This window comes from Trichoplusia ni, chromosome 14 (genome assembly GCF_003590095.1).
Source record: "Trichoplusia ni isolate ovarian cell line Hi5 chromosome 14, tn1, whole genome shotgun sequence".
Classification (NCBI taxonomy): domain Eukaryota; kingdom Metazoa; phylum Arthropoda; class Insecta; order Lepidoptera; family Noctuidae; genus Trichoplusia; species Trichoplusia ni.
Window position 1 is genome coordinate 10,012,026 of NC_039491.1, and position 14,348 is coordinate 10,026,373.

The 14,348-nt window shown below is 35.4% G+C and overlaps 2 protein-coding genes and 1 long non-coding RNA gene across 4 annotated transcripts; 1 reads left to right on the forward strand and 2 right to left on the reverse strand.

The window, feature by feature from the left end:
- Window positions 1-142: 142 nt before the first annotated feature.
- LOC113500482 lies at window positions 143-1,106 on the forward strand. The gene is made up of 3 exons (XR_003401207.1): window positions 143-264; window positions 697-775; window positions 1,022-1,106. It is a non-coding gene; the product is annotated as an uncharacterized LOC113500482 (long non-coding RNA).
- A 1,991-nt stretch (window positions 1,107-3,097) lies between these two features.
- LOC113500830 lies at window positions 3,098-5,359 on the reverse strand. Its single transcript, XM_026881725.1, has 6 exons — window positions 5,339-5,359; window positions 4,726-4,910; window positions 4,368-4,544; window positions 3,942-4,088; window positions 3,432-3,510; window positions 3,098-3,184 (listed from the first exon to the last, which is right to left on the reverse strand). Exons 2-6 carry the CDS (start codon window positions 4,905-4,907, stop codon window positions 3,098-3,100), a joined length of 672 nt encoding a protein of 223 aa, XP_026737526.1. The 5' UTR covers window positions 4,908-4,910; window positions 5,339-5,359.
- On the reverse strand, window positions 5,345-13,682 carry LOC113500481 (membrane alanyl aminopeptidase-like). 2 transcript variants are annotated; one of them, XM_026881302.1, is made up of 9 exons: window positions 13,065-13,682; window positions 8,425-8,577; window positions 7,980-8,268; window positions 7,536-7,715; window positions 7,141-7,415; window positions 6,446-6,620; window positions 6,060-6,240; window positions 5,832-5,935; window positions 5,345-5,532 (listed from the first exon to the last, which is right to left on the reverse strand). In XM_026881302.1, the coding sequence occupies exons 1-9, from the start codon at window positions 13,592-13,594 to the stop codon at window positions 5,356-5,358; spliced, it is 2,064 nt and encodes a 687-aa protein (XP_026737103.1). In that variant the 5' UTR covers window positions 13,595-13,682; the 3' UTR covers window positions 5,345-5,355. The 2 variants fall into 2 exon arrangements, with proteins under 2 accessions (XP_026737103.1, XP_026737102.1); XM_026881301.1 differs by lacking the exon at window positions 13,065-13,682 and adding an exon at window positions 9,819-10,500.
- Window positions 13,683-14,348: the final 666 nt, after the last annotated feature.

Genomic DNA, 14,348 nt, shown 5'->3' on the forward strand with positions numbered 1-14,348 from the left:
GTCTATCTATATTACAAAAAAAAATATTCTGATACGAATCATGTTGCTTACTCCTAATTAACCTAAAATCATATCAGGGTCTATTACCAAGGTACTAAATTAAAAACATAATTTCAGGTTACTCGAAGAAAACTATAGCAGCTAACAGTCCTTACCTAACGAGGAGCGAGTGAAGATCTTTATAGCAGTAGCAGAGAGCAGTTATGAAAACGCTCGGATTGCCCTTGAGTTCATATCCAGAAGGACCAATGAAATCAGGAATATGTGAGTTTATTTTATCGTATCGCGGAATGACAGAAATTTGAAACGTGGGAATCGTAAATAGTAAGGATTTCATATCTAGGAGATAAGTGGATGAAGCAACAAGCAATTCCAGGAGGAGCAATTATGGGCATGTGTATCAGGCTAAATTATTGCCTATGCATATCAGAATTATCAGAAAATTACATATTAAAACAGTTGCTGGAATTTAGACCTCCAACTATGTGCATAATAATTCAATCTTTGAAACCCTAGTTCACATAAATACTTAGACCTTTGTTTAGTCCTAGCTACCGCATTAGGTTAAGTAACCTGTAATGGTAGATTAGTGTGATAATAAAATAAATGAACAAATAAATTTTAATCGCAGGCGGGCTTAATAATCATAGTTTATTTTTGTTATGAGTTTCATTCTAAACTAATTATTAATTTCAGGTACGGTGGAGCTGCAAAGCTTGAAGAAGTAATATTTGTTCTAGCAGACAATATGGCTAATGCCGACTTAAGTACAGATGTGAGTATTCTACATTTCTATTTTACTGTTCTGACTGCTTCAATATAATACTGACAAGAAGGTGCTGCTAGGCTACCTAAAATCATCCTTCGATCTCTGCTGCAGCAAGTATCCACACAGGATGCGCTTCAAGATATAAGACACATTAACATCTGAGACTTTTTTGCAATATTTAAAGATCTTGGTTTACCGTAACAATGACGGTCGGGTGTGGAGAGTTTATCTCATAGCCATTTTTTTCCCCAGTTCCGTGTGTGGATCCAATCCCAGAACAACAACTTGGACGGGTCGCAGGACGCGGCGGACCGCGCGCTGCTGCAGGTGAGCACTAACCTGGTGTGGGACGCGCAGAGCCTCAACGAGGTCTACGAATGGGATCGATGAGAACCACGCGCCTACCCTCATGCTGAGCTTCGCTGCTCTCATACTATCACTCATGGTCCACTTTCTTAACCATTAGCTCAATAATCAGGACTAAATTTAAGATGTTCCAAAAGTATACTTTGTACCTCAAATTGATAGGGGATAGCATGAGTCTTAACGGCGATTTGAATTGAGTGAGGTTTGGCTCTTAACAGCTTAAAATTAAGTTTCGGTTTTAGGCTAGTTGATATGGGAATCTGTTGCTAATTATGGAAAGGTTAACATTTTGTAAGCAGACGTTTTTAGTTCCAATGATTACAGTCGAGAAGAAGACAGGGTGAAACTAGGATATTTAGAAATTTACTTGGGTACTTCTAAAATCTTGTTTGATATAAGTTTTGAATAATAATTAAGAGGAATAAAAGATATAACTAATTATAAACAGATTTCCATATCTTACGCTAACGATTATTTTATAAATTTAAATTTAGAATTAAGTCGATCGAATCGAGTTAAGTTATTCAAATTAGTTTTTAATTAAACTTATAAATAAGTTAATATTTATAGGAATTGAATTTATAGAAGTAGAAAATAATTATTTTTAATATACTTTACAATACGACCTAAAAAATAGTATTTAATCACATAATAATATATTGTAGGTACTACTAGGTACTTAAGTGACTTATACATTTTTAAAGATTAGTTTTAGTTTTTAATTTTATAAAATTGCACAAAGTAGATAGTAGATAAGTGAATATGAATTGTGTAAGAAGAAGGAAACTCAATGTTATCAATTGATAACATTTGACGTTTGAGTGGTTTTATCCGAATATTTTCAAAAACGGCAGCGGAATTACCCAACGAAAGCTCTTACCTAACGCGTAAGAACAAAACAATGCAATAGCACATTTTTAGATAACGCTATCACAATCAACCAATCAGTCAATTTGTCTTTGTTCAATCTTTAAACAAAGACAAATTTGCGCTTTGATAGTGATGTCGCAAAAAACTGTGTTGGAGTGTCTTTGCAAATTACGTGATAGTAAGAGCTTTCGTTGGGTAATTCCGCTGCCGTTTTTGAAAATATTCGGATAAAACCACTCAAAACGTCAAATGTTATCAATTGATAACATTGAGTTTCCTTCTTCTTACACAAATTCATATTCACTTATCTACTATCTACTTTGTGCAATTTTATAAAATTAAAAACTAAAACTAATCTTTAAAAATGTATAAGTCACTTAAGTACCTAGTAGTACCTACAATATATTATTATGTGATTAAATACTATTTTTTAGGTCGTATTGTAAAGTATATTAAAAATAATTATTTTCTACTTCTATAAATTCAATTCCTATAAATATTAACTTATTTATAAGTTTAATTAAAAACTAATTTGAATAACTTAACTCGATTCGATCGACTTAATTCTAAATTTAAATTTATAAAATAATCGTTAGCGTAAGATATGGAAATCTGTTTATAATTAGTTATATCTTTTATTCCTCTTAATTATTATTCAAAACTTATATCAAACAAGATTTTAGAAGTACCCAAGTAAAATTTCTAAATATCCTAGTTTCACCCTGTCTTCTTCTCGACTGTAATCATTGGAACTAAAAACGTCTGCTTACAAAATGTTAACCTTTCCATAATTAGCAACAGATTCCCATATCAACTAGCCTAAAACCGAAACTTAATTTTAAGCTGTTAGAGCCAAACCTCACTCAATTTCAAAATCGCCGTTAAGACTCATGCTATCCCCTATCAATTTGAGGTACAAAGTATACTTTTGGAACATCTTAAAATTTAGTCCTGATTATTGAGCTAATGGTTAAAGAAAGTGACCATGAGTGATAGTATGAGAGCAGCGAAGCCTCAGCATGAGGGTAGGCGCGTGGTTCTCATCGATCCATTCGTAGACCTCGTTGAGGCTCTGCGGCGTCCCACACCAGGTTAGTGCTCACCTGCAGCAGCGCGCGGTCCGCCGCGTCCTGCGGACCCGTCCAAGTTGTTGTTCTGGGATTGGATCCACACACGGAACTGGGGGAAAAAAATGGCTATGAGATAAACTCTCCACACCCGACCGTCATTGTTACGGTAAACCAAGATCTTTAAATATTGCAAAAAAGTCTCAGATGTTAATGTGTCTTATATCTTGAAGCGCATCCTGTGTGGATACTTGCTGCAGCAGAGATCGAAGGATGATTTTAGGTAGCCTAGCAGCACCTTCTTGTCAGTATTATATTGAAGCAGTCAGAACAGTAAAATAGAAATGTAGAATACTCACATCTGTACTTAAGTCGGCATTAGCCATATTGTCTGCTAGAACAAATATTACTTCTTCAAGCTTTGCAGCTCCACCGTACCTGAAATTAATAATTAGTTTAGAATGAAACTCATAACAAAAATAAACTATGATTATTAAGCCGCCTGCGATTAAAATTTATTTGTTCATTTATTTTATTATCACACTAATCTACCATTACAGGTTACTTAACCTAATGCGGTAGCTAGGACTAAACAAAGGTCTAAGTATTTATGTGAACTAGGGTTTCAAAGATTGAATTATTATGCACATAGTTGGAGGTCTAAATTCCAGCAACTGTTTTAATATGTAATTTTCTGATAATTCTGATATGCATAGGCAATAATTTAGCCTGATACACATGCCCATAATTGCTCCTCCTGGAATTGCTTGTTGCTTCATCCACTTATCTCCTAGATATGAAATCCTTACTATTTACGATTCCCACGTTTCAAATTTCTGTCATTCCGCGATACGATAAAATAAACTCACATATTCCTGATTTCATTGGTCCTTCTGGATATGAACTCAAGGGCAATCCGAGCGTTTTCATAACTGCTCTCTGCTACTGCTATAAAGATCTTCACTCGCTCCTCGGTTAGGTAAGGACTGTTAGCTGCTATAGTTTCTTCGAGTAACCTGAAATTATGTTTTTAATTTAGTACCTTGGTAATAGACCCTGATATGATTTTAGGTTAATTAGGAGTAAGCAACATGATTCGTATCAGAATATTTTTTTTTGTAATATAGATAGACAGACTTAAAAAATATTCTTCCTTGGACTGTATATTCTTCCAATAATTTTCCTTTTTAGAAAAAAGAAGGCATTTCCAGAAGATCTTGGACCTGGTGCAAACGTCTTGGTTCAGGCACTTGATTGCTTAATAAAGTCTTGGTAGGTATTATTAAAATAATTACCTATTAACATAGTCACCGTCCGCGAGCAAGCAAGAGATTCCAATATAACAACTCGCTCGTATTGACTGATGTCGGTTTCCAGATGTTTTACGAGCGCATCGATTGCTTCTTGACCGGCTTCTTTGACCATAGTACAGTACACCGCCCGGTCGGATGTCGTGAGGGATAGCAGTGTTCCTAAAATCAAAATAAAACTTTCTGTTCAGGAAATAAATTATACATCTGCAAAAAAGACTCTGGACAAACATTCGTGGATCACACAAACGCTTGTCCTACGCAGGGATCAAACCACAAGGCTATCGTGCAGCCAGAAAGTTATAAATTCATTATTAAAATCATCCAGATATTTTATGCTTACACATTGTTGTCAGAATCGTAGAACATGTCAACGGCGGCTGCAATACAAGGCTGGTAGTTGGCCTTGCAGGCATGCTCCATAACTAGGCCTCGAGTGAGCGAGTCCATCACTGGTTCTGAGAGGCTCAATTTAGGACTGAATCCGAGCTCATTTTCGACAGCGCCGATTGTTCGTCGGACCATTCGCTGAAAACAGAATGCACGTTAACTTTGCAGAAGATATTTTATTTTGAATTTTTGGTGATCGGCATTGCTTGGCAAAAGATAATATATATTTGATACTAATACTTTTTTCCTGCCGAATACCTAAAGTGAGCAAAAAATGACCTATGATTTTTTTTTCAGTCATTACTTTCCCACTGCAGGGCAAAGGCCTCCCTTAGATTCTTCCACTCTGTCCGGTCTATTGCTTTTGCCATCCACTGTTTGTGGTACGCATCCAGTTCGTCGCGCCATCTCATTCGAGGCCGTCCTCGTCGCCGTTTTATGTTTGATGGGACCAAGAGGGTACAGACTTTGGCCAGGAGTTATCGGGCAAGCGACAAACGTGGCCTGCCTATCCCATTTTAAATGGGCAGCATTCCTATGAATTACTTGAGTATTTTTCAACGTACCAAATATATATCAGGATCTAAATCTCATCTTCAGTCACCATGGCTACTAGTCGTTTTCTGAGGAATTCCATATTTCTAACGAAAGCCTTCCACGCTGGGTAGTTGGTTTCATGTTGCATAGTCAATACAAGATTGAAAGCAATTTCGTAGGTCAGACGTCGGCCTCTAGCCAGATTAAGAGCATCGTCTACCAGCTGGAAAAACAAAATAATAATAAGATTATTAACATGAACAAGTTGGATTTAAATAAAGTAATAAGAATTGATAAGGAGAATTCTTAAAGTACTTCTGTCACTAAAGTAAGACGCTTCACAACTCATACGTTTACTATCTTTTACGGCATCCTGTTTTAAGAGCTAATAGTCTAAGCAGACCATTTTTGTCCATTTTTTTCAAACAGACCATTTTTAGTGCTAACGTCGGTGACAACAAATACGATTTTCAAAATTAGAGTGACTGTATAAAACCGTGTAAGTAATAAAATGAAACTTACTGTTCCGCGGTTAAGTGGATGAATGTCTTCCCTTTGATCTGGATCGTCTAGAACTTCAGTGAGTGTTTCCCAAAGTTCAGGATCATAGTTCACTCTATAGTAACCTGAAAAGTATGAAACAAAGTTTTATGACGTCATTATCAGTAGGTGCCATCTTTGTCTACTTTTTATCTAAGCATTTGAATCCTTAAGCTCTTGGAATTGAATCCAAATTGTAAGAGAACTCACCTTGACCCTGTATATTGAAGAGAACCCAATCTTCCTCATCTAGATCCATGTCTATAGTGTCAGTGCCACCCAAAGTACCAGATGGGTACATAGTGTCTACGAAATTAGGGTTTACGCTTGTGGTAAATGTGATCGGTATATCATAGCTGACAGGCGTCTGGCTTGCAAATCCGAATCGTTCCTGCAGAGAAAAAGGGATCAAAACAAATGTACTTATTTGCCTTGTTTTAGATTGTAAGCCTTTATTTAGGTAAATGGTAATTTTTAATTCCATTTTTACTCCACTTAGATATTTTTACTTCTTAGCTTAAATGGGCACGATTTATTTTTCCGAGATCTATATTCAATAATGAGAACTTATACCAAGTGATTTGATTTTTACCTACCTGTGATACAAATACTCCTCCTCTTCGCAGTAAAACGTTCAATACAGGGTATCCATTGTTTTTAATCCATGGAGTGAGCGTGTCCTTTATATATTCATGATCGTTACCTCCGGCTGCCAGCCAGTAACTGTTCATGGAGTCTATGAAATCATCGCTGTCAATTGGCTGGAAAGCTCTGCGGAAAAATAATGAAATTTATTGTTTCTACTAGGTTTCATTGTTATACCAAAATTATCATGCACATTTCATCTGAATAATCCCACGTATAAGGAAACGTACGTATTTTCCTTTTTCATGTCATCCAAAGTCAGTTATTCCCGTAAACAAATTTTATCGCTTGTCAACTGTTATGTCTATATCAAATTTATCATAACTTATCATACCGTCATTCTTAAGTTTATTGATCACACTGCTTGTGAATGCTGCTTATACGCAATACTGATATATTTGACATACTGGATCTAGGTAACGTATTAGGTATGAATTAAAAAAGAACTGAATTATTGGAGTCTGCAAAGTCGAGCTGATCAACTCAAACGGTGAACCAAAAGCTATTAGGAACACTGGCCCCTATCAGGCGCCACAAAACAACTAGATGAGGAATACGTACGATAAATAGAATGACAAAAACGGGACTCTCGATTGCTCATTCATGACAGTGGGAAAATAATTGCTAAAACGGTGACAAAACTTACCCAGTGTTCAATCTTGCTCTCGCACCTAAATGTACAAAGTCATTATCTGCGTCCCCCAATAAGAGTCTGAACATCCTTAGTATAGCAGGGGCCTTGTACTTCAAGAGCCCATGTATGTGATCCCTGATGACATCTTCATTAAATATGTTCGCTGGTTCTAATATCCGCGCTGAACTGTACGCGTCGAGGAGCAGACTCTCCTGAATGATTTCAGTCACGAATAGTGTGTGAGCGTCCAGGACTGACACAACGGTGCTCGTGCCATCTGATTGGAACTGAAATATCAAGTTACGTTGTAAATTTAGAAGTAGCTCCTCCAAACCAGCAGGTAAGCTTATTTCAATAACTGATGATGATGGTGATATTCTCTCAGGTTTGAAGTTTATTTAAATTACCTCTTTGTAGGCTTCCCAGCCGGCGTAAGTCGCTAGACCGGACAAAACCCACTCATGAGCCCAGTTCCGGGGATATATGACCCCTCCAAACCATTGCCTGGCCATCGCCTCCGCTATCTTTGGGAACGCTAAGCTTCTCTGTCTAATGGAACAGTCTTCTGTCATCATAATGTATGGTTCCTGTAAAAGAGTAATATTGTGATGCAATATTACTTTGGTACTTAGGTATTTAGCCATAACGGTTCATAACCGCCCGGTGACAAAGTGACGGTAGGTCAGATAGTGGCGCCTCAATTATAAGGTACCGTTTTACCCTGTGGATACGAAATACTATAGTGTATCAAAATCATAAAATATCAATGTCACGGATCGACATAGCGATGTAATTTGAAGAGAGCAAGTTTGATTAGGTCGCAACTAAGTAATAAAATATTCAAGTACGAACCAAATGCCAACAGTCGACAGAGAGTTCCAATCCTTGGAGACGTCAGGTAATGCCAAAATATTCATGTTGCCATTTTGATCTGCTATTATATCGACGAACGATCTGTTAGTCCAAGCGTTTAAGAAGTTGTAGTAGGAGTTGATGGCTACTGACGGTTGTGACATTTGCCCAGTAAGACCTGGTCTAGCAAATAATGGTGCATTCTGTATTGGTGTGTTGATAATGGCAAGGTTATGTGCCACCATGCCCCACAGGTGTGGAGGTGATTCCAAAGTTCTGAATGTATCACTGAAATAATAAAATTTTGTTAAGACAAAATGTTGCTTAATAAAATATAATATAAGATCATATCCAAAAAGTGTTGATTAATTCGAATTAACAAGCGTAATTATATTTGAATTTTATTTTTTGCTGAACCCTGCTTGCTTATTTCATTTTACTCACTCAGAATTATCCTCCAAGGCTGAATTTGATACTATATGTTGGTAGTTCAAATTTTTGAAGGTAAACTTAAATTTGGCCGTTAGTGTAGGTTCATCCATGCAGGGAAATACTCGTCTTGCGTATATCGGGTGAAGATTCATTCCTACATATGTCCTGAAACAAACAATCAAAAATGAGTCAAGAAATAACAGTAAAAAGATGAATGAAACTGTTTTATAAAAAAAAAAGTTTTAAAAGGAAATAAATAAACAAAAATCAAGACATTTTATAAAGTTTACGTTTGACAACCATTGAGCCTGAGAAAAATAAAAATATTATCAACCCCCTTATGGAATCTGAATGGACTTGATGAGTTACTTTCCTAATCTCAATTTTAGAATAAAACTAGCGAGTATAATACGTAATCTCGACACACAAAATATCGATGAATGCTAATACGTTACAGCGAAAGACCGTGTCTGCGAAGCTACTACACTTGAAAGCACGTTACCGCGATAGATCTTCACTGCGTTTTTATAATGTTAAATTAATTGGTACAAAACTATAAATGAAATAAATAATTCGTAGGGATTACTTTTTGAATAATTTGTCCCGGAGAATCGTGAAAAGATGTGCCTAAAAAAAGTGTTCCGTATATGCCTACTGTATAAAAAATAAATGTACATAAATGTACTAAAAAGGAGAAGTCATTTTTCCCTAAGAATCATTTGTTTCATTTATAGTACTGTACCAATTAATTTAACATCATTAACACGTGCAACCAAGGTCATTAGAATCGCAGTGAAGATCTATCGCGGTAACGTGCTTCCAAGTGTAGTGGCTTCGCAGACACGGTCTTTCGCTGTAACGTGCATCGCAGTTTTGTAGCATCGTATTAGCATTCATCGATATTTTGCGTGTCAAGATTACGTATTCTACTCAAAACTAGCTGATCTGACTTAATTTTGTCAGGCTAATTGGAGAATCAAAACCTTACAGAGCACCACCTGCAGCCCTTTAAGAGGAATTCAGTTACACACACGTACGCATGTAGAAAAAAAATACCTTTTAGTTTTGATTTGTGCTTAAGTATACAACAGCAACATTCAGAATAATTGTGATTACCAACTCTGGGTTATGTATTTTAAGATTTATTTATTTATTTGCAGTATTTATCAATATAACTTTAGATAGCCAGAAACCATGCCTAGTTAATAACACAAACTTATTACTATGAATTTCGCGAGACTTTAATCCAAACCCAAAACCGTTTTAGAAAACATCACGCAAACGTCAAACCAGACATGTTTATATTGATACTCTTTTTATCTATTTTGGCTTATCTTATGTTTTCTTTATTTGATGTAACTTACTGAAATTTATGAAATTTTCTGTAAATAAAATAGTCTGCTTACTCGTTATCGTATTCCCCACGAAACAATCCGAGTCCATGCTTCGCTAATTGTCCACTAAACTCGATAATCACCTTATACGATGTGAAAGGAACATCAGGGGATATTTTCAACTGGACTCCAGACTTACTGAATTTCGTTTTCTTTAGGTCTGCTCCAGGTAACAAGGCGACTTCTACATTATTTATAACGATATCTTTAGCATGGAATATCAAATCATTTTCTCTCGTCGCTTGTGATACCAAAACATCTATTATAGCTCGGCCTTTGAACGAGTTGCCATCGAAGGTTAGGTCAATAGCGTATTCTGTCGCTTCTTGTCCAGGTCTCACATTGTTTCTCATTGCGATAGCTCGAGCTTTGTTTACAGTCGCAGCAGCTGTCATGTCTACTTCATTTTTTGTTTTTAAGGCATCGTCACAATCCTCCTCAACGTCTTCCTGATTTTCAGTTAGTAGCGAGTTTACAGCACTTTTGTATACGGTTTCAGACGTACGAAGAAAGAGGTCTGAGTTTAAGGGTAACGATTTCGCAGACACGTTAACTATCACTAAACATGAGATAAAGAAGCACTTCCACTTAAAACTAGTCCAGGCCATATTTATTTGCTTTAATGTTACTCGCAATCTCTTCTGTCGCGTCGTATCACTGCACCGTCTTGGTTAAAATGGGTCGTTATAGAAGACATGTGGAATTATAATCGTATAGCATCTTATAAGATAGGAGAGGATTGTCGATAATGTCATAACTAGGTTTAAGCAGATAAAGATGAAGACGGCATTTGATTCTTGTTGGAATTTATCGTGTACGTGCGTTTGTGCATTTTAACATATTGGGAGATATTTTTCTTCGACTCATGTACAGGATGATTATAATTTTATTCTGCTGGTTACGTTTTTTTATGTGTAGAAAATACAATATCGATAAGTTTCTAATTATTTTCAGTGGATTTGAAACTAAACTAACTTTCAAAGTGACTTTTCATCAGTGACTATTAGGCAATATTTAGTTAACAATACACGTAAGACAAGTCAGGGATCGATAACAGAAAATTTTCTACTTTGTCAGTTCTATAAAAAAAAGCTTTTGACAGGCCGTAAAAAATAACCAAAATGTGGCAAACAACATACTCCTGATTCAATTTGAAGTGAAATACAATTTTAGACAATTTGATCTTTATTTAATCTCACTTCGAAAATTGCATCGAGTAACTAACTTGTTGCAAATCCTAACGTGTATTGCTTTTATGATTTAAGAAAATAGGTTTCATTTAAGTTTTTTATCTATTAATTTTATTTATTAATTTGTTCACTTATTTCAGTTAACGAAAACAATTATGCATTTGAGGTTAAAGGGCCGCCGCCTCTAAAGCTATATCATCGCAGTTGAAGAAGAGAGATGCCTATTTGGTATGAGCTCTGACCCACTTCTGCAGCAGCACCATTTTTTCATAACTAATAACTACAACTAAGTTATTACTTAACTAAGCAAAGTTAACTGGGCTAAGTTAAGTTTTCCTGATTGCAATAATTTCAGAATGTACCAAACCTGCACACGTTTCAATTAAAAAAAAAGACAATTAATACGTCCCCTCCTACCCAAAAGTAATTTTGCAGTTAGACATAGATCAAAAGGTTTTAAATTGAAGAACAAAAAGGGAAATAACCTATTTTTATCTGAGTATTTGTTACAATGAAACAAACACTCAGGAATGTTTCACGTTTTTTGATTGACACTATCACGAAATATTTATGAAATCGATAAACTTTTAAGAGGTTTTTATCTAAGCGATAACATACATCATCTGTGCCTAAAACCACTAGTTTCAGATCAACTGTTAAAGAAGAAACATTTATAATAAAAAATATTACTTGATTCCTGCTTTTCTTATTTAATTAATCATCAATCACCGGAGGGCCTGCCGCCACCTCTTATAGTTACTGATATGTAATTTAATTTAAATTATATTAATTTAATCGTTTGTTCGAAAAATAACATACAATAAAATTTCTAATAGTTCAGGATTATCGCCATTTAACTTTAAATTTTCGTTGTTTGATACAATAAGTATGAGATTTGCGTCAGCAAATTATATGCTGTTATCACTTCCAACTTAATGATTCACATAGCTTAAAAAAATGGTCGAATATTTGATTTAAAGGTAACTAACTTCATTTATCCAACGGCGCTTATCCAGTTTCGTATTGTGATAGTAACCATGTAATTTTTTTATAATAATCGTCAATCAAAACTATTATCACACATTTTAAGCTGACTTAAACATCAATACTAATTTAATGCTTTTATTTAAAACACTTTGAGCCACTTACGACCTTCAGTAATGAACAATCCGCTTTTTAAAATGATCACAAACTTACAAAGATTACATACATAAATTTTAGTTTTCATAGCATTTCATTGTATGACAAGACTTATCTTATTTCGTGATTCATCATAATACTGATAGGTACATCTTCAAGATGACAGTATAGCTTTTTATCAACGCTGACACATGCAAGCTTGTCGCTTAGCTAAGGAAGCTTTAACACCGTTATATTTTACAGGGATTAAAACGACGAACTGTATTAATTGAAGTCTGGTATAGATCACCAAGCCAAACTCAATGTGCGCGACGTGTCGCAGGTTTTATCAACCCCGAAGACAAGTATGTGTGTGAACCACGAACGCTGGAGGATTTGCGCGACACAAGGATTGAATTTCTTAAAGCGTGCGGATTGTATAAAAAATCAACTCAACTTGTAAAAATGAATAAAACGTTCAGCATGGATTATGTATCATGCATCTTAAATGCATGATATCTCTTCATTTTATCTATAGTTGAAAATGATAACAATTGGCCTTCGACGGCTAAAAGATTTCCGTTGCTTTTTTTCCAACGGCCTGAGTCATAAAAATATTTAAAGGTACTTGTAAATGCAAGAGATGCATATGTTACTTCTTTCCAATAATTTATGCATTTGCAGGATTTCATAAGACAATACTGATTATAAAGACTTAAAATTAGGTTGATTTTACAAAAAAGCAAAATAATGGACATCATCGCATTTATATATCCACAATAGTAACATCTCCTGGGCTTATGCTTATAAATCATTTTGAATTGTATTAAATACTATAAGGACGTTGATCAGGTTCGAAATTTGTCAAACGTAACACGCGATGTGTTTTACGATCTTGGGATAGTACCTAGCTGATATTCTAATTGTTACATTAAAAAAGTATACTTACTCAGTTCCATAGCGTCCTGCGTACAGTCCAGTGCCTGCCGGTTGCAAATCTCCGCTATATTCAATAAAGAATCTGAATTGGTTTGAATTAACTCCAGGTTCTATTTCTAAAATATCATCGTCATTCACCCCAAATGATGCTACTGCCATCTGATGAGTGCCTTGGCCGAATGTAAACAAGACTTCCTTAATGTCCAGGTCACCAACATAAAAAAGCACATCAGAATCTCTGGCAGCCGTAGTTAAAGCCAATACATCTACTTCAAGTCTTCCAGTAAACGTGCCATCCGCCACATTAGGCGTTAACTCCACTCTAAAGTCAGTGTATGCCATTCCATCGCCAATGGTGTTTCTCATAAAAGAGTTGGTAGAATTTCTCGTTGCATTAACCACTTCGAACGTTTCTTGTGATACAATTTCTGGTAACACGACATCTTCTATTCTTAATATTTCATTAACGTCTATAGGTTTTGCTGAAACTGTCACTATTGTAATTATAAACAAACACTCGAGTACATTATAAGCACCCATTTCGCCGACACAATTTATTGGGACTTCTCATCGAAATTACGCAAATGCGTTTACGTCGATGAACTACGGCTAACTGATCTGATTTAAGTTTCTAAGAGATTGGGTTTTCATTCGCTGTATGGACAGAACATCACCCGAGATAACATTGCAGATCTGTACACTGCTTGCCATATTTACTTTGATACCAAATCTATTTTTTGATCGTGACATATTTATCTCAACGTCAACGTGATGCTCACTGCGATCCACATTTTTATAAACGTGAAATACCTTTTTAAAATTTCAGTTTAGATAGCACAAAAAATTGTATGCATAAAATTTATCTATATATTATGGCGACATACTAATAGGTCCATTCGGTTTGGTATACCGTAGCTTTTTTTTCTATAATACAATACAAGTGCCTAATTAATTTCACTTACGCGTTTGAATTTAACTGCTGTGTGCTTATGGTAAATAAAAATGAAATTTACGTTTAACCGTTTGTGTACCTAAAACGAAATTTATTAGTAGCTTCAAAAGACTGAAAAAAAACTGTGTTTCCCTCACTTGCACCTCAAGTGTACCTAGCCAAATATCATGTATCTGATAATCGCCTCTCTTGTGTAATGCCATAAGATAAGAGTGGACTGTAACGGAATCGATAGCCGGTGGAGTTTTTGATATTTCAAGTTTTCAAGTGCTTAAGCTGAATAGATAAATAAGATATTTGAAGAAAGATATAGTCTTAAAACATTTCGTATCACGGTGTACT